At 54.1% G+C, this 22,240-nt stretch overlaps 2 protein-coding genes across 2 annotated transcripts in view; one reads left to right on the top strand and one right to left on the bottom strand.

Annotated features, from left to right (window-relative positions):
- The window catches only part of LOC148592961 (uncharacterized), a 375,952-nt gene extending 374,609 nt beyond the window's left edge, over positions 1 to 1,343 (top strand). Inside the window, exon 6 of the mRNA XM_088533010.1 lies at positions 1,207 to 1,343. Within this exon, the coding sequence (XP_088389136.1) occupies positions 1,207 to 1,343 (137 nt within the window). The remainder of the gene's footprint in view (positions 1 to 1,206) is intronic.
- A 15,126-nt stretch (positions 1,344 to 16,469) lies between these two features.
- LOC148592960 (olfactory receptor 14A16-like) lies at positions 16,470 to 17,423 on the bottom strand. Its single transcript, XM_088533009.1, has one exon. The coding sequence runs from the start codon at positions 17,421 to 17,423 to the stop codon at positions 16,470 to 16,472; it is 954 nt and encodes a 317-aa protein (XP_088389135.1).
- Between the last annotated feature and the right edge of the window lie 4,817 nt (positions 17,424 to 22,240).

Genomic DNA, 22,240 nt, shown 5'->3' with positions numbered 1-22,240 from the left:
ATGGCAGAATCTAAAAATTTCCAAAATAAGAAATTCTAAAACAAATTGCTAAAACCCCCTGCTCCACCCCAAACTCCTTGGAAGTGTATGTGGGAATATTAAAAGACGCTTTATCTTAAATGTGGATGTTCTGTGACATCAAGTCCGAAAAGGAGCGATATCAAGAACCAGTCCTTTATACACATTGACATAGAGTAACTCAGACTCTGGCTCCTCCCAGAACACTCAGGTGGAGCAGAGACTGAAGAGATGACTGAAGGTGACAGTGAGAAGAAGAAATTACTGAGAGTTGGGACGGGGTCGAGAAGCATTTCTATGAAAAATGGAAAGTTTATTTCAGAGAAAATTCCTCTAACCTATTATTGCCTTTTCCTCCCTACACAGTTTTCCTGAGCCCAATAGAACAGATGTCCAACAGCAGCTCCCTCAACGAGTTCCTCCTCCTGCCATTCTCAGACACGCGGGAGCTGCAGCTCTTGCACTTCTCGCTCTTCCTGGCCATCTACCTGGCTGCCCTCCTGGCCAACGGCCTCATCATCACAGCCGTAGCCTGCGACCACAGCCTCCACACCCCCATGTACTTCTTCCTCCTCAACCTCTCCCTCATCGACCTAGGCTGCATCTCCACCACTGTCCCCAAATCCATGCACAATTCATTCTGGGACATCAGGGCCATTTCCTACTGGGGATGTGCTGCACAGGTCTTAACTTTTAACTTTTTCATGTCAGCAGACTTTTCTCTCCTCACAATCATGGCCTATGACCGCTACATTGCGATCTGCAGACCCCTGCACTATGGAATCCTCGTGGACAACAGAGCTTGTGTCAAAATGGCCGCAGCTGCCTGGGCCAGTGGTTTCCTCAATGCTCTCCTGCACACTGCTAATACATTTTCCCTACCGCTCTGCCAAGGCAATGTGGTGGAGCAGTTCTTCTGTGAAATCTCCCAGCTCCTCAAGCTCTCCTGCTCAGACTTCTACCTCAGGGAAGCTGGTGTTATTGTGGTTAGTGTTTGTTTAGCGTTTGCATGTTTCATTTTCATTGTAGCGTCCTACGTGCAGATCTTCAGAGCTGTGCTGAGGATCCCCTCAGAGCAGGGCCGGCACAAAGCCTTTTCCATGTCCCTCCCACACCTGGCCGTGGTCTCCTTGTTCATCAGCACGGGCACATTTGCCTACTTGAAGCCCCCCTCCATCTCCTCCCCAGCTCTGGATCTGGTGCTGGCCGTTTTATACTCAGTGGTGCCTCCAGCACTGAACGCTCTCATCTATAGCCTGAGGAACAAGGAGCTCAAGCAGGCACTGAAGAAACTAATTCAACAGCTACTTGTGAAGCAGCAATAAACAGCTTCTCCCTCTTCATTCATAAGTGACTTTCAATTTGTCTCACACTGCTTTTGTCCTTTGAGCATTCTCTCTGTGATAATGTTTATGTGTTTGAATTCATCCCACTTTTCCAGCAGCATGAATCCAGTCTCTCTGACCCAGAGGCCTTCTGTAAATCTGCCTTTCACTGTCAGAGGTGTTCTGCCTCTAATAAAAGGGTGTGTTGTGAGTGCAGTTCTTGCAAGTTGGGCTCTTACAGAGCTGAAGCCAAGAATCTGTTCTAGGACTGTGAAGCTGAAGGAGTCTGTTGCTTTCCAGGGCTCTCCATTGGCTGAGGGCAATGAGATCCTGGGTTGATGTGTTAGGGAATGAGGTCTGCATTCATCTCTTATTTGTGGGTGCCCAGTTTTTCTCCTGATGCTGAATGGTCAAAGCAGCCTCTGCCTGGGACTGTCTCATGTTTGATATGGCTGGTGACAGATGCCCACAGTGGGGACCCTGTGAGCACAGGGGAGAGTAGTTTATGTCAGTGTTCAAGTCCTGGAAGGAAATGATTTACTCCCTGTGTTTGACCCAGGTTGCAAGCATTTCCCTACATAATGGTTTTCTCCTCTCTCTGCTGCTCATTGCTGTATCTCTCCTTTTCCTTAAATAAAAGTCAATAGGTTACATATTAATTGCAATTAATAAATAGTATTAACTCCCTTCCCCACTCTTGCCACTCAATGCTGCACCCACAGGGCAGGAAGGATGGGGTGGTAAATGAGTGTGGGCAGAAACAAGCCCATGTTGGGAACCTAAGCATGAGAGTCCCAAGTGTTTTGTCTTTTCGTGGTGCCCGGTTGGGAGTTGGCGTCACGTGGAGCTGAGGGCTGTTCCCATGTGCTGACCTGATGGTCGAGCAGGGGCCACGCTGGTGAGGAGAGCCTTAAAGTGGGAGCAACTTGGGGAGGAGGAGGACTCCAAAAAGAGTGAGGAAGTGAGGGCCTTCGATGGCAAGGAATAGTCACGAGATGACGTGGGAAAGAGAAGCGCAGGGAGGGAGCAGTGGGATGCAGGGAGCTCTGCCTTGGGGTGAACCAAGAGGCAATCGAGAGCACAAGGGCGAGGATGGGGGGCAGAGTAACAAGGTGGCCTCGTGGTGGGTGTCTGCTATGGAGCGCCTGACGAGGGGCAGCCTCTGCAAGGCCTGTGGAGCGCAGAGCTATGGAGAGGACAACTCGTCCTGCGCCCCAGGGACCTGCTCAGGAGTGGGGAGAGGAGGAAACGACACGGTGCCTGGTGTCCCCATGGCGACTCCCAGGGCTTTGTGATGGGGGTGGCATCGTGCCCATAGGCCACTGTGATGGGGCAGTCCCCAAGGTGACCGTGTCCCTGCTGGGGTCTTCACTCTGAGGAGAGCGGCGCAACCAGCAGGGAGCAACTGCCCTTGGTGCCCGTGTGAGAGGTCCTCAGAGAGGTTCCTGAAGATGGAGAAGGAGCAGCAGGCAGATGCCTGCTCCTCATCCATGGAAAGGAATTCCAGTGTGCAAGAGTGCACGAGTGAGGTGAGTGGTGAGGCTGGAGGGAGAGCTGGGAGGCAGGGACCGGACCCGCATGGAGAGCACAAGGCTGGTGGGGAAGGAGCCCTGGGTCAAGATAGCCAGGTAGGAGCTCCTCCAGAGAGGGGATGCGTTATTCCTGGGCATGGGAAAAGCAGGCTGACCTGCACTGTCCCCCTGTACTTGATGCTGGTGATGCCGCACCTCAAACACTGTGTTCAATTTTGGGCCCATCTGTTGCCGTTCAAGCGGCATGGCGACCTGGTTCAGGAACGGCACAGCGACCACCCCCAGGCCGCTCGGGCCATCAGCACGCTGACACCAGTGTGGTAGACGGCAAATGGCGTTTATTGATGGGTAGCAAGGTGTTATATAGCTAAGGTTTACAACGTCACATCCGTCTGCTTACATCATAAACTAACACTATTGGCTATTAGGGGCTCTACCTTTCCGTACAGCACGATATCTTCCGGCCGCCGGACCCTAACTATCTGTAACAGTGTAGTAATCTGCAACATCTCCCCCCTCCCTATGCATAACAAAACTAGCTAAAATATGACTATCTTATTCTTACTTATTCTTATCTAATTACTTATTCTCATTATTATCTTATTCTTATTGCTATCTTATTATTATCTTACTCTTACCTATTGTCATTATTACCTTATCCTTATTACTTACTCTTATTATTATGTTACTCTTACTTACTCTTATTATTCTATTCTTATAGTTTATAACGATCTTAAGATTATATATCATAAACTTGACATAAAAACATAAGGCACAATGAAGAAGGCGCGTAGAAGGTAGGGGATGACAGGTAATACCGCGGTATAGAAATAGGGTGCACCTTGGGATAACTTGGGGATAATACTGAGTGGATATATTCTCAAAGCCATTGTCGGCGTTCTACTAAAATGATGTTAACCTTCTCTAGTCGACTCTTGAAAAACGGCATGAGCTTATTCAATATACAGGGTCCAAGATTAGCATCATCATGATCATTGTGATCGGCCCTATCAAGGTGGATATCAGGGTGGTTAACCACAGTGAACCGGTGAACAAGTTTTCGTACCAGCTGCGTTTGGAACAGGGTTCAATGGGTGCTGGTTGGTAAGGCATGGCACTGAAAACTGGTGGCCCTGTAGTTATTTTTGTACTAATTGCTCGAGATTGTTTGATCTGTTCAAGTACCCATTTAAAGGGCTGGTGTGACTCTACCTGTCCTATAGTGACAAGCTGCAAAATTAAGATAACGCAAAGGCATCGCGGCCCCCTCTTGCGGAGGCTGTTTTGTTGTTTTCTGGATTCGGTCGGCGTGGAACTCGCAGGCTCGGGCAGGACGCCTGTCACCGGGGCGTACGGGTTACGGGGGCGTCCGATGATCCGGTCCTGTGAACAGGAACTCACAATTTTCATTAGTTTTATTTTGAAGGTCTGGTTTAATAGACTTAAGCGGGCACCACTTGACTCTGCCATCTTTCCTGACAGTGACCTTTGGGTCGATCTTGGCATGGGGGGAGCGCTGCCAGCGAGTCCCCCAGCCAAGGGCAGTTTACTGCAACATGGCCTGCCTGGTCACATTTAGAACATGTCATTACGTTGGCTATTGCGGTGTGAACAGCCACCTGAATTGGGGTCAGATGCTCTTCCTTTGCAACATGCTTAATCATGTCTGCGATACTTGCCCCCGCCGGCAATGATCGCAGGATTTCTTTGGTTGCGGAATTGCATTGTTGGTGCAAACATTCCGCTACGACCGGGCCTTTTGCCTCTGTGGGCAAGGCCGAAGAGTCGACCGGTGCTTGGAGACGATCTACAAATTGTGTAAAACTCTCACTTTCACTTTGCTTTATTGAGGACCATGGCGGTGGTTTGGCAAGAACTCTAGAGGCTGCGCGAATGGCTTCCCTGGCCGCACGAGTTGTTGTCATAACTTATCTTCATGGGCCTGTGCCTGGGGGGTGATCATTGTTGGGTCTGCACCCATTAACCGCTGCAGGCTGGAGCCGTGTCATGGATGATCTGCCCCAGTTACCTGGGCTAAATACTTTGTACAGTTGTCTTCCCATTCTTGTTTGAAAACGATCATCCCTGCTCCATCAAAGATCAGCCTACAAGTTTGCTTTATATCTAACGGGAGCATATCACCCCTCCCGAAGATACCATCTGTGAGGGTCCAGACCATGGCAGAATTAATCCCTTTATCTGCAATTGCTTTAACAATCGCTTGTACGTCCTTAGATTTTATCGGCGAGTGGACCCTCTGTCCCCCCTCCGTCACCCGGACCGGGAACGCTAGCGCGGCCGATGGGGCCCACTCGGCACACGCGATCTTTATTTCCTTCCAGTCCGTGAGAGGGGTTTCTTCCCTTTGCAGTTTTTCTTTAATTCGAATGGGAATATTTTGGCTCTTAGCTCTGTTTACCTTCTTTTTCTCCTTCCTTAAGTTTGAATCAGTTGTGAGCCGCTCGTCCTCACTAGTGTCTGAGCCAGAGCCGGAACTCCACTGACTGGTCACTTCCGGGCTCCGGTACCTTTTCGTTGGGCTCCGGCCCCGCCTACTTCCGTCCCGCCTACTTCCGTCCCGCCTACTTCCGTTCTGGGCGGGCTGTTCCCCCCCTCTTGGCTCGCCCCGCCTTCTACCCGCGGAGGCGCCTTTTGTGAAATGGCCGCTCTGATCGGTCCTCAGCGCCTCGCTCGGGCCTCCCTCACCTGTCCGGTCAGGGTCATTGGTTCTCGGCCCCTCACTCGCGCTTCCCTCACCTGTCCGGTCACCCCCATTGGTTCTCAGCGCCTCGCTCGGGCCTCCCTCACCTGTCCGGTCACTCCCATTGGTTCTCGGCCCCTCGCTCGGGCTTCCCTCACCTGTCCGGTCACCCCCATTGGTTCTCGGCCCCTCGCTCGGGCCTCCCTCCCCTGTCCGGTCACCCCCATTGGTTCTCAGCCCCTCGCTCGGGCCTCCCTCACCTGTCCGGTCACCCCCATTGGTTCTCGGCCCCTCGCTCGGGCCTCCCTCACCTGTCCGGTCACCCCCATTGGTCCTCAGCGCCTCGCTCGGGCCTCCCTCACCTGTCTGGTCACCCCCATTGGTTCTCGGCCCCTCGCTCGGGCCTCCCTCACCTGTCCGGTCACCCCCATTGGTTCTCAGCGTCTCGCTCGCGCTTCCCTCACCTGTCCGGTCACCCCCATTGGTTCTCGGCCCCTCACTCGCGCGTCCCTCACCTGTCCGGTCACCCCCATTGGTTCTGGGCCCCTCGCTCGGGCCTCCCTCACCTGTCCGGTCACCCCCATTGGTTCTCGGCGCCTCGCTCGGGCCTCCCTCACCTGTCCGGTCACCCCCATTGGTTCTCGGCCCCTCGCTCGGGCCTCCCTCACCTGTCCGGTCACCCCCATTGGTTCTCGGCGCCTCGCTCGGGCCTCCCTCACCTGTCCGGTCACCCCCATTGGTTCTCGGCCCCTCGCTCGGGCCTCCCTCACCTGTCCGGTCACCCCCATTGGTTCTCGGCCCCTCACTCGCGCCGGGGGCACCCTCGCCCTGCCCTTCCCCTTGCGGCTCGGCGCCATTTTGAGGGGCATAGGGTGGTGGCCTGGCCCAGACGTCCCCAAGCTCTGACTTCTTTTCAATGTTCCTAGCTTCCCCGGCTAGCTCGCTCCAAACAGATTTCGGCTGTTTCTGCTCCTCTGTAAGCGGGACGGGGTTGGGGGATGGAGGGGATGTGTCGCTCTCTTGCAGATGTTTAGGGTCAGCAGAATCACCATCATCTGGGGGATGCAAAGCCTGTGTGGCCGCCCCAACTCCCATTTTCGGGGTGGCCAGCAAACAGTCCCTTACCTCTACCCAGGTCTCCTGCTCTTTTATAGCTTTCCGTAAGGCTTGTACAGCTTTTCCCCAACCCTTAGGGTTTTTCCCACAACCTGAAGACATCGTCTCCTCGGCTAACGCCTTAGTACATTTGTCCCACACTTCAGGGACACGCTTCAGGGACTTCAGAATATCCACCGTCTGGTCTATAACCTTAATTTTTAAAAGCCTCGCAACAGCGAGAGTAAAATCTTTTGGCTTGCAATCAATCCCCCAATGCTTATGTAATTGCGATATGACCTTCACAAGGGCTTCCATCCTCCTTGTTCGTCCGGGAGCGTCCTCCCCGCCGGGCTGGTCCACTCGCTCCAGCCGCCGTTCACCCGTCCAGGCGATGATTCCCGGGTTTCGGCACCACTTGTTGCCGTTCAAGCAGCGCGGCGACCTGGTTCAGGAACGGCACGGCGACCACCCCCAGGCCGCTCGGGCCATCAGCTCGCTGACACCAATGTGGTGGATGGCAAATGGCGTTTATTGATGGGTAGCAAGGTGTTATATAGCTAAGGTTTACAACATCACATCTGTCTGCTTACATCATAAACTAACACTATTGGCTATTAGGGGCCCTGTCTTTCCGTACAGCACGATATCTTCCGGCTGCCGGACCCTAACTATCTGCAACACCCTCCCTTGCCCCTACGGGCTGGGATCTTAGGGCTACACACACACCTCTGCAATGGGGATGATTTCTGTGCTTGACCTCGCTTGGAAAAACGACACAAAACTTAAGCAATGATACAGGAATATATATTTAAACAATAACAATAAAAAACATTATAATAAACACTAACAACAACAACAATAAAAACAACATCAATAACACTAACAACAAAAATATCAACAATATGAAGAAGAACAAATATTACTATAAAAGTCTCCAAAGAAAAATCCAAATAAGACGTTATGGCCGGAGTCCTCAGGCCCAGAGCTTCCTGGCAGCAGCCAGGGTGACGGGGAGCTTGGCCTGCAAGGGAAAAGGAGGCGTGAGCAGGGCCGAGGAGCATCTCGGGGGCTCCCGTGGAGCAGAGGCTCTTTGGCGGCTGCGCGGGCTCTTTGGCAGCAGCGCTGCCGTCATTGGTGCCCTGGCAGAGGCTTGGCGTGGCCAGCGCAGCCCAGAGGCCGGCAGAGGGGCTGAGGCAGCAGGTGCCCAGGCCTTGGGCGCTCCTGCGCCCTGTGCAGCTCTGCCCCGGCGCCGCGGCCCGCCAGAGCGCCCGCACACCTGGGCCAGGCTCCCGCGCGGCTGCTCCCCAAAGGCAGCGCGGAGCAGCGCCAAGGGGCCGGGCACAGCCCCAGCTCTGCCCGTGCAGCCGGCAGCAGGGGCCATACCTGGGGGCTGCAGCCGGAGCTCTCCCACTCCATGGGCTCCTCCGTGCTGCAGCCGACCAGGCTGCTGCTCCCCATGGTCTGGAAGAGAGCAGGAGACCTTGGTGGGGATGGTGCCTGGGGAAGAGGAAGGACACGCGCGTCCAGGGGCTGTACCTGGCTGCTGCCGTAGCTCAGCCATTCCATTGGCTCAGGAAGGTCCCCTGAAGGCCCTCCATCTGTGCATGGAGCCTGTAAGAGAGAAGGAGGTGTTTGCAGGGAAGGTATCAGAACCCAAGGATCCTGGCCCCAGGGCCCCCGTTCCTGCAGAGGGAAGCAGGAAAGTGGGAAGGGGCCAGAATGAGCTCCAGCTCTCCCCATGCAGCCGGGGCAATACCTGAATGCCACAGCTGGAGCTCTCCCACTCCATTGGCTCTTCATCCTGGCTGCATCCAGCCAGGCTGTGGGTGCTTGGAGTCTGGAAGAGAGCAGGAGAGCTTGTGGGGACGGTCATGGTGGCAGCGCTGGCTCTGTGTGCGGGGCTTCGTGTCCCCTGCGTGCGCGGGGCAGGCGGTGCACAGAGCCAGGGCGCCAGGCTCAGGCAGCAGCCCCCGAGGCCTTGGCCGCTCCTGGCCCTGGCGCAGCTCTGCCCCAGCACCCAGGCCTGCCAGAGCTCCCTGCCACCTCTGCCACCAGCCCTGCGGCTGCTCTCGCAGAGCCAAACGCCAGCCGTCCCCGTGCAGCCTCTGCCTACACGCACAGTACCTGTCCGCTGCAGCCATAGCTCTCCCAATCCATTTCCTCCACTCCAAAATTATCCATTTTTCTTTAGTCTCCAGTGACTGCAAGAGAAAAGGAGTCATTGGCATTTGCAGCGCTGAGAGAAGGGGTCTCTGTGTGAGCAGGCGTGAGCACCAAGTGTCGCGCGGTGGCTTTGTGGCCTCCCCTGGGAGGCATCGCGCAGACTGCCCTGCAGCCCCGCAGCTCCCCTGCATCTCATGGGCACCACGGGTGGCCCCTGGTGCTGCGCGGCCCTGCTGCTCACCTGGCCTTGCTGCTGCGTGGCCAGCACTGGGGCCACTGTGAGGCGCAGCCCTGGGAAGCATCCGTGTTCCCGTGGCGATAACTGCCCCTCTGGGATGTTCCACTGCTCCATGGGGGGAGGAGGGCAGCGGCAGGGCCAGGGGGGCCGCCGTGAGGAAGGGTCTGCGTGTGCTGGACTCCCCCTGGCACTGCTGAGCCTGGCGGCAGAGAGCAGTGCGTGGCCTTGGGCTTGCTGGGTGCCAAGGAGGTCTCCTCACGCAGCCCCATGGTGCTGCTGGCGGCTGCCTGCCCAGAGGCCGGGCTGCACTTGGGGCTCTGCTTCCACCCCTGCAAGCAGCCTTGAAGGCCTTGATCTTTCTTCCCTGCTCCCCTCCTGCCTTTACAGCCCGATGGACTCAAGAAAGTTTTGTTTTCCATAGTCAAGACGTGTTCCTTGGTAGTGCAATGAGCGCCAAGGGCAGTTGTGCCCTGGGGCCAGGTGTGCATGTCCTCAGCAGAGCCCTTGTGAGTTGGTGGAGGCCTGGGAGCCCCTGGTGCTGCTGGGCTCCTTCTCTTGTCCTGCCGCGCACCTTGCAAGCACCATGTGCTGTGGCTGAGAGCAGCCTTGGTGCAGCTCCTGCACTGCTGCCCCTGCCACGGCTTCCTAGGGCTGCAGAGGGCAGAGGAGGCACAAATGTGCCCTCAGCAGCAGCAGGGACCTGCAGGTGATGCAGCTCTGCCCAGCACTGGGCTACAATGCTCACTTGCTAAGGGAAAGAATTCCCGATTTTCAGGGTAGGACATGAAAGCCAAGGGCTGGTGGCATGAGGAATTGTCGGCAGGTATTTGTCTGCTGCCCTAGGAATGCTGGAGGGGCAGTGTGAAGCAGAGCAGTGTTCCCTGCAGGGAGGCACGAGCAGAGGGCTGGGCAGCGAGCTCAGCCCCGTGGCTGTGAGGGCCAGTGCTGGGAGCCCCCTTGCCTGCGCGCATGACGCCTGCAGAGCCCAGGCGTGCGCAGTGCCCCTCGCGGCAGGAAAGGCGCTGGGAAGCCCTTGCCCCACGCAGGCTGCTTGCAGAGAAGCTGCGGCTCCTCTACCTCGTGACATGGGTGCAAGGGGCCTTGTGAGCAACGTGTTTATTCTCTGATCAGGCACTGCCCTCACTCAGCACCCGCCTTGCTCTGGCTTGTCCGTCAGCAGCTTTACACATGTGGGTCTCCACTCGGCCCCTCTCTGGAAAGCAGTGTTTGGAGGTGCAGGAGAGACGAGCTGCCTGGAATCATGCTGAGCCATGGAGAGGAAGAGTCTTGCCTGCTTCCTCTTTTTGCCTTAGGCAAAGTCGAGGATATACGGAGAAGGTGACTTTCACAGTGCTGGAGAAGCTGCTATTGACTGCAGTGATGAACTGAAATTCTTAAAAACAGCCAGGAATACTTGTTTGTAAAAGCTGGCCCATGAAACAAGCTTCTCGTTCCCATCATCTCCTGTAACATCCTTCTAGGGATGCTGGGAAGCTCAGGCAGTTTGGTGTAGTTAAGTGCAGAGCATGTGGATCAAGAACTAGCTGGATGGCCAAGCTTCAAGAGTTGTTATCAATGGTGCTGAATCTAGTTGCAGGCCTGTGGCCAGTGGTATTTCACCAGGAAGAGTGGAATTAAAGGCAAGGCAATCAGAGGATGAGATCTAAGTGCTATCATTCAAAGAGTGTTTGACATATATCTTGTTGTACCTAATCTGTATACTCTTAAAATCAAAATTGTGTTAAGCCTCTCTCTTACACTTTTGGATTTAAAAGACACTTTCTTTTGTATCCTATGGGAAGAACAAAGTCATAAGCTGCTCGCTTTTGAATGGGGAAGGCCCACAACAGGGCGCAAATGCACCAAAATGAATGTAAAATCTACAAAAAGCTCCATGTTGTGAACAAAGAACAAAGAACCAAGGACCATGAACTGTAAATACGTCACCTCAGAAAGCTGATTTGCTTGCTTTCACACAGACTCTGGAGTTACCTGAGGAAAGTGGGCCAAATCTATGTGACTTTAAATATACCTTTGGGGTAATACATGCACTTGTGGCCATTTAGAAGGAAAGGAGCAATGTAACCAGAGGAAATCAGAAAGTGGATGAAGCTGCAAAAAGAGGTCCCAGGCCACCACCAACTCACAAGGGCTCTGCTGAGGACATGCACACCTGGCCCCAGGGCACAACTGCCCTTGGCGCTCATTGCGCTATCAAGGAACACGTCTCAATCATGGAAGACAAAACTTTCTCGAGTCCATCGGGCTGTAAGGGCAGGAGGGGAGCAGGGAAGAAAGATCAAGGTGTTCAAGGCTGCTTGCAGGGGTGGACGCAGAGCCCCAAGTGCAGCCCGGCCTCTGGGCAGGCAGCCGCCAGCAGCGCCATGAGGCTGCGTGAGGAGCCCTCCTTGGCACCCGGCAAGCCCAAGGCCACGCACTGCTCTCTGCCGCCAGGCTCAGCAGTGCCAGGGGGAGTCCAGCACACGCAGACCCTTCCTCACAGCAGCACCCCTGGCCCTGCCGCTGCCCTCCTCCCCCCACGGAGCAGTGGAACATCCCAGAGGGGCAGTTATCGCCACGGGAACACGGATGCTTCCCAGGGCTGCGCCTCACAGTGGCCCCAGTGCTGGCCACGCAGCAGCAAGGCCAGGTGAGCAGCAGGGCCGCGCAGCACCAGGGGCCACCCGTGGTGCCCATGAGATGAAGGGGAGCTGCGGGGCTGCAGGGCAGCCTGCGCGATGCCTCCCAGGGGAGGCCCCAAAGCCACGGCGCGACACTTGGTGCTCATGGCTGCAAATGTAAACAATTCCATTCTGTTGCAGACTCAGGACAGTGAAACAAAATGGAGAAATGTGAAGTTGAAGAGATGGATTGGGAGAGCTCTGTGCAGGTACTGTGCCTGCAGGCAGAGGCTGCGCGGGGACGGCTGGCACTTGGCTCTGCGAGAGCAGCCGCAGGGCTGGTGGCAGAGGTGCCAGGGAGCTCTGGCAGGCCTGGGTGCTGGGGCAGAGCTGCACCAGGGCCAGGAGCGGCCAAGGCCTCGGGGGCTGCTGCCTGAGCCTGGCGCCCTGGCTCTGTGCACCGCCTGCCCCGCGCACGCAGGGGACACGAGGCCCCGCGCACAGAGCCAGCGCTGCCACCATGACCGTCCTCACAAGCTCTCCTGCTCTCTTCGAGAGTCCGGGAACTGACAGCCCGGTCAGTTGCACCAACGATGCGGAGCCCACGGAGTGGGAGGTCTCCTTCTGTGGCCTGCAGGTATTGTCCATGCTGCCATCTGCAACGATCTGTGCATCTGTGGCTGGGCTGGGACTCTTCCCGTTTTCCCACTTCCTGCTGCACCAGGAGGGACCCTGGGGCCAGAGTCCTTCAGATTTCAGACCTGCCCTGCAAATGCCTTTTTCTCTCTTACAGGCTCCACATGCAGATGGGGGGCTTGCAGAGAATGCGCCAGAGCCCATGGAATGGCTGAGCTACGGGAGCAGCCAGGTACAGCCCTTGCAACCACTGGACGTGCTTGTGCTTCCTCCTCTCCATGCACCACCTCTACCAAGATCTCCCGCTCTCTTCCAGATTGTGGGGAGCAGCGGCCTGGTCGGCTGCAGCACGGAGGAGCCCATGGACTGGGAGAGCTCCGGCTGCAGCCCCCAGGTATGGCCCCTGCTGCCGGCTGCACGGGCAGAGCTGGGGCTGTGCCCGGCCCCTTGGCACTGCTCCGCGCTGCCTTTGGGGAGCAGCCGCGCGGGAGCCTGGCCCAGGTGTGCGGGCGCTCAGGCGGGCCGCGGCGCCGGGGCAGAGCTGCACAGGGCGCAGGAGCGCCCAAGGCCTGGGCACCTGCTGCCTCAGCCCCTCTGCCGGCCTCTGGGCTGTGCTGGCCACGCCAAGCCTCTGCCAGGGCACCAATGACGGCAGCGCTGCTGCCAAAGAGCCCGCGCAGCCGCCAAAGAGCCTCTGCTCCACGGGAGCCCCCGAGATGCTCCTCGGCCCTGCTCACGCCTCCTTTTCCCTTGCAGGCCAAGCTCCCCTTCACCCTGGGTGCTGCTGGGAAGCGCTGGGCTCAGGGACACCAGCAATGACTTCTTCTTTGGATTTTTCTTTATAGACTTTTATATTAGCATTTATGGTTGTTAATATTGTTGTTGGTTTTATTGTTGTTCTGATGATTGTATTGTTGTTATTTTTCTTGTTGTTGTTATTTTTTATTATATTTTTATTTTTATCGTTGTTTAAATATATATTCCTGTATCATTCTTTAAGTGTTGTGTGATGTTTCCAAGTGATCCCAGGCACAGAAATCATCCCCACTGCAGGTGTGTGTGACTAGCCCTAAGATTTCAGAACCTAGGGGCAAGCGGGTCCAGGAAAAGGTTCCTGTAGGATTTCCCTTTACACAGAGTCCTTTAGGATGCCACAGCCCATTTCCATCCTTTTTCTTTTCTTATTCTATTTCACTTCTTCTTTTTTTTTATTCTTCTTCATTTTTCTTTCCATCTTTTTCTTCTTTACCTTTTATTTCTTTTCTCTTTATTTTTATTATTTTTTCCTCTTTCTTTTTCTTTCCAATTTTTTTCATTTATTTCTTTTTCTTCTTTTTTTTTTTCTATTTTTCTTCCTCTGAGGGTGGTTCTCTGGGAGAGAACTCTAGCAGAGAAAAGGAGTGTAGGATATCACTGAACCAAAGCGCATTCCCACAGGCAGCAGGGACACTCAGGTGCTCCCCTTCTAAATGCCTGCACTCAAGCAGTGCCAGGAGAGGACAAGCTCATCCTCAGGAGAGCAGGCATTGCTCTCTGGAGTGGAAGGGAGCCTCCAAGGCCAGGCCTGCAAAGGAAAAATGGTTCTTTTCCAGCAATGTGTATCCATTCCAGTGCCAGGCTGTGGGATTTCTTGCACCCTTACGGAGTTGGCAATGAGTGGATGGTGCCTGGCAAAGCGGGACAAGCAAGGAATTAGGCAAGGAGGTTGTTGCCAGATGAGCTGGAAGGCAGCACTGCCAGGCCCAGCGGGAGTCGTGCGGCACACGGGGAGCGGCTGAGTGCGCCCAACAGCCTGGATCATTGCGGCCAATGACCACCTGCAGGGACCAGCCCTCACGCACACGCTCGCCCCAGTCCTGCTTCACTGCTTTAGCCTTCTCTTCTGCTTCTCCCAAAGAAGATGCCCTGCTTCTGCTGCATGTCAGCATGGCTCTTGCTTCAGGAAACAGACCAAAAGGGCAGCCTCAGATCCTGAAGGAACCCAATGTCCCACGGTCCTGCTGTGCAGACACTTCATGGGGCAGGGTGCACTCCAGGATGGGGAAAGGTCTCCCCAGTATGGACCCAGCAACAACCCTTGGTGTTTCAGCCCACCACAGCCCTCCTGCTTGGGCAGCCACCCCCAGCAACCTGCCCCTGCTGAGTCCTGCAACTGTCCAATGTTGGACTAGTGCTGGGAATGGCCAAAGTGAGAGACCAATCCGTGACAAATGCCCTGTGGCCTCTTCACAGCCAGGCCATGCAACCAAGGACACCCAGCTCAGCAAACGTCCTTTTCCTCTCCGGACCCTCTCCAGCCCAGCCCAGCCCCTCTCCAGCTCTCCCCACCTGCCCTGCCCTCTCCCAGCCCACCCAGCAGAGCAGACCAGGCTGGGGGTGGCCCCACAGCAGTGCCCCCCGCAGGGCACTCACCCCACAGCCCCAGCCCCACTGTGGGCACAGCAGCTCCAGGGGACAGGGCTGTGTGTGTCAGCTGCCCCATCAGGCTCCAAGCTGGAACTGGCCCCAGTGGCATACGGACACAGAGGGCAGGGACACTCTGTGCCTCTTGTTCCTGTATCCCAGAGCTTCCCTACCCCAGGCTGCTGCAGCCCCCATGCCAGCCCCTCTCTCCAGCACAGCACAAGGCTCCCTGCCCTGGGGCTCTGCTGGCACCTCCTGCTGCCAGGGACACAGCAGCCAGTCCCTAGCTGACATGCACAGAAACATATTTCTTTTCCCCATTCATTCCTCCTTCTAAGAGCACAAGTGCTCCTTTTCCCCTTCCCCAGGGATATCCCTACTCCCTGGAAAACCCTTTCCCAGGTTAATTCCTTAGTTATGGTCTGCCTGGAAGGTCCTGGAGCCTCCCCGGTGCTCCCTGCAGGACCCCGAGATGCTGGTGCTGCTCTGCAGAGTGAGTGGGCTGTGGTGCTCTGGGGTCACAGGGTGACTCTGCAGTTGTGCTCATGGTTGGACACAGACCCAGATGGACAGGCATCATTGTACCTGAGAACACCATATCAAGGGGCTTCTATTTGTGAATGATGCTCTGAGCAACCACAGGGCATATAAAACGGCTCAGGCTTTGTTCATGTGTCCCTAGATCCAGACCATGACTTCAGGTATAAGCTATCATGAGCGGCTCTTGAAGCTCCTTTCCCTGTGCCTGCAAGGTCCCCAATGTGGTCATAGGCCACCATATGGGGGACAGTCCCAAGCAGATACTACTTGGCCATTCATCACTATCAGGAGCACCGAGCACTCGCAAGTGAGAACTGAATCCAGTCCTTATTCCCTAGCATATCCCCCCAGGAGCTCATTGCCTTGGGCCCATGAAGAGCCCCAGAAAAGCAACAAGCATCTTTCAGGCTGAAAGTCCTGGAGCAAATTCTTGGCACCAGCTTTGGAAGAAGAGACCAGTCCACAAGATGCACTGAAAACATACCCTTTACTTAGGGGAACGACAGCTCTGACACTATGATAGAGACATTTAAAGAAGACCTCTGTGTCAGAAAGACACGGTTAACACCTCTGGAGAAGCGGGATGAATCCAGAAACTTGTGCACAAACCTCATTATTAAAGCAAGAATGCCAAAATCACAGGAGTTGTCTGAGAGAAATTAGATATTACTTGAGTAGAAGGATGGGCAGTTTATTGCTGCTGAAATATTACTAATTGAATCATTTTATCTTTAAGCAGGAAAAGGAAGACAGACAGAAAGACAGAAAGAGAGAAAGAGAGAGAACGAGAGAGACAGAGATAGAGGATGAGAGAAACAAAGGAAGAGAGGATGGAAGGAAGAGGAAGGAAGAGAGGAAGAGAGGAAGGAAGGCAGGGAGAGAGGAAGGGAGGGAGGGAGGGAGGGAGGGAGGGAGGGAGGGAGGGAGGAAGGAAGGAAGGAAGGAAGGAAGGAAGGAAGGAAGGAAGGAAGGAAGGAAGGAAGGAAGGAAGGAAGGAAGGAAGGAAGGAAGGAAGGAAGGAAGGAAGGAAGGAAGGAAGGAAGGAAGGAAGGAAGGAAGGAAGGAAGGAAGGAAGGAAGGAAGGAAGGAAGGAAGGAAGGAAGGAAGGAAGGAAGGAAGGAAGGAAGGAAGGAAGGAAGGAAGGAAGGAAGACCCTTAATGCCAGTTACCCTGGGGATGAGTAGATACACCTTGTCAGTCGTGCAGTAGATGCAGATGGTCTTGGCATTGTACCCATTGAACCAGTTTCCTCAGTGCAGCTTTGAGCTCCTTGTTCCTCAAGCTGTAGATGAGGGGATTCAGTGTAGGAGGCACCAGCGAGTACAAAACAGCCAGCACCAGATCCAGAGCTGGGGAGGAGATGGAGGGGGGCTTCAGGTAGGCAAAAAATGAAGTACTGGCAAACAGGAGGACCACGGCCAGGTGTGGGAGGCACATGGAAAAGGCTTTGTGCTGGCCCTGCTCAGAGGGGATCCTCAGCACAGCTCTGAAGATCTGCATGTAGGACACCATGATGAAAACAAAACACCCAAAGGCTAAAAAAAGACTAACCACACTAACTCCAATTTCCCTGAGGTAGGCATCTGAGCAGGAGAGCTTGAGGATCTGGGGGATCTCACAGAAGAACTGCTCCACCACATTGCCTTGGCAGAGGGGTAGGGAAAATGTGTTCCCAGTGTGCAGAAGAGCATAGAGAAAGCCACTGACCCAGGTAGCTGCTGCCATTCTGACACAAGCTCTGCTGTCCAGGAGGGTCCCGTAGTGCAGGGGTCTGCAGATGGCAACGTAGCGGTCGTAGGCCATGACTGTGAGGAGACAATACTCTGCTGAGATAAAGAAGACAAAGAAAAAGACCTGGGTAGCACAACCCAGGTAGAAAATGTCCCTGCTGTTCCAGAAGGAATTGGCCATGGATTTGGGGACAGTGGTGGAAATGGATCCAAGGTCAAGGAGGGAGAGGTTGAGGAGAAAGAAGTACATGGGGGTGTGGAGGCGGTGGTCGCAGGCTACGGCTGTGATGATGAGGCCGTTGGCCAGGAGGGCAGCCAGGTAGATGGACAGGAAAAGTGAGAAGTGCAAGAGCTGCAGCTCCCATGTGTCTGCGAATGGCAGGAGGAGGAACTCGTTGAGGGAGCTGCTGTTGGACATTTCCTCCCCATACATATGGGAGACTCACCAAGGAAAAAACAGACAGAGAAAAGTTAGGAGGACACTCCTCAAAGGAAAATAAACAAATTAATGAAGTTTTTTATCTATCTGTCTCATTCACAGATCTCTGAGGCTCATGCCTCTTCTAGCTAGAAAATGATGTTACTGCACAGGACAGAATGGGGCTGTGGAGACCTCACTCCCTTCGAAATTCTTCTTTTCCACTACTTGTAGCTTTGGTGCCTGAACTGCAGCTGAATACGCCCAAGCACAGGAAGCAGAGAGCAAGAACAGGAGCAGCATGGACAGGAGAAGGATTAAGGAGCAACACCATGACCCTGTTGCCAAGGGAGGCAAGGAGAGGGACAGAGAGGCATTCTGGAAAACCTTCACTTTACCAGCAGGGTATGGCACCTTGCAGAGGGGGACATTGCAGCACTGCCCCTCTCAGCCCCTTGGTGGGGAGGCACCAAAGAGATGCCCCTCTCCTCTGCCACAGCTCTGGCTGCAGAGTTCAGCCAGAGTCCCATGCCCTGCGGTTCCTTCTCCTTCCCTGCCCATCTCTGCTGCCTGGAGCTGTCCCTGCTGACAGCTCTTTCTCTGTCCCAGTGTCTTGTCCCTGTCACTGCTCAAAGACCCCATGTCACCCTCTGGGTGCTCAGTTCTGCCCTACAGAAACCTCTGGCAATGTCCAGGGCCAGCTCTGTGGTTGCAGTTTGGAATGGAGCAGGTCACATAAAGTCCTGGGATGCTGCAAAGAAGATGCTGATGCTGCCTTTAGACTAAAGTGGGGATGAAGCAGCTCACTGACGTTTCTCACAGACCTACTAATCTCTCAGAGTGAAGGTTTACGACTCCCAGCTCATTGCCAAAACAGAAAATTTGTTCCTTCATTCTCCCTGTCAAAATGAGGCAAGTGAAAGTGCAGAGACCTGAAGGAAAGCTCCTTCTCCTTCAAGCAGCTCTTCTCTTGCTTTTCCTCTTGAAAGGACCCCTCAGACATGTCCTGCGCATGTGCTGGAGCTGTGAGCAGAACCTGACCCCTGCAGCACCTCTCAAAGGCAGAAAGAACCTGCCCTGCCAGGGATCTCTCTTCCCACCCAAAGCTTCTCCCCACAGCACCACAGGGAGCTCCCTGGAGAGGCTGTGTGCTGACCCTCACAGGTGGCAGAGTCACTGCCCTGGGCAAACAGCACCATGAGGTACAGGGACACTGCTCTGAATCACAGCCCCAGGCAGACCTTGGTGCACTCCCTGCCTTCACAGCCCTACAGCCCTGTGTTCAAGTGGCATAGCCAAGAGAAGCATACCCTGATCCTCTGACCATGTGTCAGGGAATCCCTGCCCTGAAGCATCTCCTCCTCCTGCTATGTCCTGCTTACTCCAGGAGAGAGACCATTAAAAATCCTATGAGCCATGGTTTGGCTGGGATGCAGACACCCCCTCCAGGAGCCTCAGCAGCATTGCCCTGCAGACAGAGACTCACTGTTTCAAGAGCTGTGAAGATTTCCCCCACAATGAGCTCTGCTCCCGCTCCACACTGCCGTTCCCCTCTCGCTGCCTTCTCTCCTCTGCTGTCCGCAGCAGCAGGCAGTGCCCGCAGCCCTGCTGCTCTTGGCACAGGAGCTGCTCCTGCACTCGGCTGTCTCTGGGCAGTGCTGCCAGGCTGCCACGAGCTGCCTCCGTCCCAGGAGCCTGGCCCCGCTCAGGAGCAGAGGCCCAGCTGAACTCACCAATTTCTCTGTCCCTTGTGCTCCCTCCTCCTGGGAAATGTTCCCTCAAGCAAACTAAAATAATCATCTGTTTTCCTTTTCTTGTGAGTGGAGAGAGTTTCCAACATTGCAATTTATTTCATCAGAGGATGAGGAGCTATGAAAGTTGTGAATGTCCCACTCTGGAAAAATGATTTTCATCTCTCAACCAGGCAGGGATGCCTAGATGGGATGAAAGCCAACTCATTAGAATGTGGTTCAGGTTTTGATTAGAATTAATCAATGTGGGCATTACAGAATTCAGACCCCCACGCCTGGGTCTGAAGTGATATTCAGACTATTCCCGTAAAATCCAGAGACGCCACTGGTGGGATTCCCCTTGCCAAAAACAAAGTGAGCACAACACAGAGGTGTGCATGTATGCTCTGTCTAAGATCCCCTTGTAATCATTGGGATAATCATTGGAGAGGGATAATCATTGATAATCATTGATAATCATTGGAGATGGAAGAGTCAGTTGCTTACACACAGATATCTGATGACAGTTGAAGAGACAGATGTGGTCTAAGGCAGATGTTCCACACACAGATGTGGTGTCAGTGTCTGCTTGCTCTGATGTAGGAACTGGGGACCTGCAACATCCTAGAGGATGAGGTGAGGATCAGGTGGGGAATTGTCTTGGCTATTTGAAATGACCTTCTGGTGCCAAACACAACTGGAGCTCCACTCACTCCAGCTGAGGCATAGGAAGATTCCAGTATTAACCAGCAGCTCTTGTAATTCAGTGCGGACACTTGACTTGATGGTGTTGAAAAGTGCTGGAAGAGCCTTGTCAGATGCCTGGGTTGTCCAGCTCAACCATATGTCTCTAGCAGATTGGACCTACAGGGAAACTATCCCCTTTGGAGCGCTTGCTGGGCAAGTGCTCCAGAGAATCCTAGGGCTCCATCCTGAACCGAAACAAATGAAAGCCATCACTGCCTATAGGGAAAGTCCATCCCGTCTACATCCATGTGTGCTGCATAAATGAGAGGCACATCACACCAAGGTATCTTCGGATTCTTCACACTCGCAAGCCCTCTTTGCTCTCCTCCCCCCAACTTCTGCTCACTCCATCATATTATATGAACAGGGTTTGGGTTAATGAGGACCTCAGCGTGGCTGGATCACAGGCTGTCAAGGTCCATGGACATCTTCAGGGGCACCTTGTCCTTCCTGGAGATTTGTGCAAGAAGTCTGTCATAGGTCCAGTATAGCCAGAGTCATCTCAGGCAGAACCCCCTTTCCTGCTGTTTCTCAATGGCCCAGCTCTGTGTCCTCCTGGCCTCAGACACTGCTGGATTCAGTTCCTTAGTGGGAAGCTGCTTCCACCACTGCATTGTTCCTGCTATATATGACGTCATGGCTCTGCTCTGAACTGGGCCATTGCACACGCACTGTCTTTGCCTCTTGGTAACAGGTTTCTCTGTGACCATTCTGTTCTCTGTGCCACAGCTGCAGCTCTATAGCCCAAATATATGCAAGTGTAGGCTGTCTGAAGTAGAGGCAGGAACACGTGAAGATGTGCAGGCTGTCACAGGCCAGAAATGGCATTGGAATGGTGATCAATGGAAGATGAGGGAGGATGCCTTTTGTGTGAAGGAGCAGACTGGATGTGTGGAGCTCTTCCTTGGAAGAGGCAAGGTTTGAAGTGAGAGCTTGTGGGTGAGCGTCTCAGGAGGGAGCTCCCCTATTTCTCGGCAGGATAAAAAAATTCTGTGGATCACTAGCCCGGGTTCTTGTTGAGCGGACTTTAAGCCCCCTATCATGACCTGGAAAGGCAAACTGCAGGGTGCAAGCAGTCTGGGAGGCTTCTGGAGGGCATCAAGGAGAATTTTTTGCACAGCTGCCAGATGGGCTGATAAGGACAATGCTTTCTGGTATCTGGACATTTCAAACAAGGACAAACTGATCAGGGATGGGATAGCCAGTGTCTGCCTTGCCTGCTGTGACCATGAGAATCTGGAGTGCCTAATGCTGAGGGGAGTGCAGAAGGACAGTAGCAGAATAGAGACTGGGCTTCAGAAGAGCCGACTTCCTGGCCTGTTCAGGGGACTGGTGGGGGATCCCAGGGGAGGCAGCTCTCAAGGACATCAGAGCTCAGGAAAGCCAGCAGGTCTTTAAGGACAGACCTGCCAAGCATAAGGATGGCCCATTCCGATACTCACTAAAACTATCAGATACCTCAGGGCACTCAAACCAGCAGATACCCCTTGGGTAGACTGGGATCTCGTTACTTAGCTCCAGGCTACTAGGGCAATGTAGAGGAGAAAAAAGGCAGAGGCAAAGGCAGAGGCATTTAGAAATATTGCCCAGCATCACATTAGAAGGACGAGTGCAGGGTCCTGCACCTGGGGAGGAATAACCCCAGGCACCGCTATAGATTAGAGGTTGACCTGCTGGAAAGCAGTTCCACAGAGAGGGATTTGGGAATCCTGATTGACAAGTAGCTAAACATGAGTCAGCAATGTGCCCTCATGGCCAAGAAGGCTAATGGGATACTGGCATCTATCCTATGAGGAAAGACTAAGCAAGCTGGGCCTGTTTAGTCTGGAGAAGACTGAGAGATCTGATCAACATGTAGAAGTAAGTACGTTAGGGGTGACTGTAGGGAGGATGGGGCCAAACTCTTCTTGGTGGTGGCCAGTGACAGGACAAGGAGTAATGGGTGCAGGCTGAAACACAGGAAGTTCCATCTCCATGTGAGGAAGAACTTTACTGTGAGGGTGACAGAGCCCTGGAACAGGCTGCCCAGAGAGGTTGTGGAGTCTCCTTCTCTGGAGATCTTCAAAACCCGCCTGGATGCAGTCCTGTGCCACATGTTCTAGGTGACCCTGCGTGTGCAGGGCGGTTGGACTAGATGATCTCTAGAGGTCTCTTCCAACGTTAACCACTCTGTGATTCTGTGAACTTGCTGCTGGAGACAGTGCCCATCGTTTCCCTTACCACATCTTGAGAGTGCAATTCATCCGAGTTTACATTAACTCACCCATCAGACAGGGAGGGGAATTACTGCAGCACAAACAGCCTGGCAATCATCAATTACTAATGCCACTGCTCTTGTTA

The sequence above is a fragment of the Tinamus guttatus genome, unplaced genomic scaffold, assembly GCF_059628265.1.
Source record: "Tinamus guttatus ecotype Peru unplaced genomic scaffold, ASM5962826v1 Tinamus_guttatus_pri_ptg000474l, whole genome shotgun sequence".
In the NCBI taxonomy this organism is placed as follows: Eukaryota; Metazoa; Chordata; class Aves; order Tinamiformes; family Tinamidae; genus Tinamus; species Tinamus guttatus.
The sequence above is the reverse complement of the archived record's forward strand: the minus strand, read 5'-3'. Positions and strand labels throughout refer to the sequence as shown.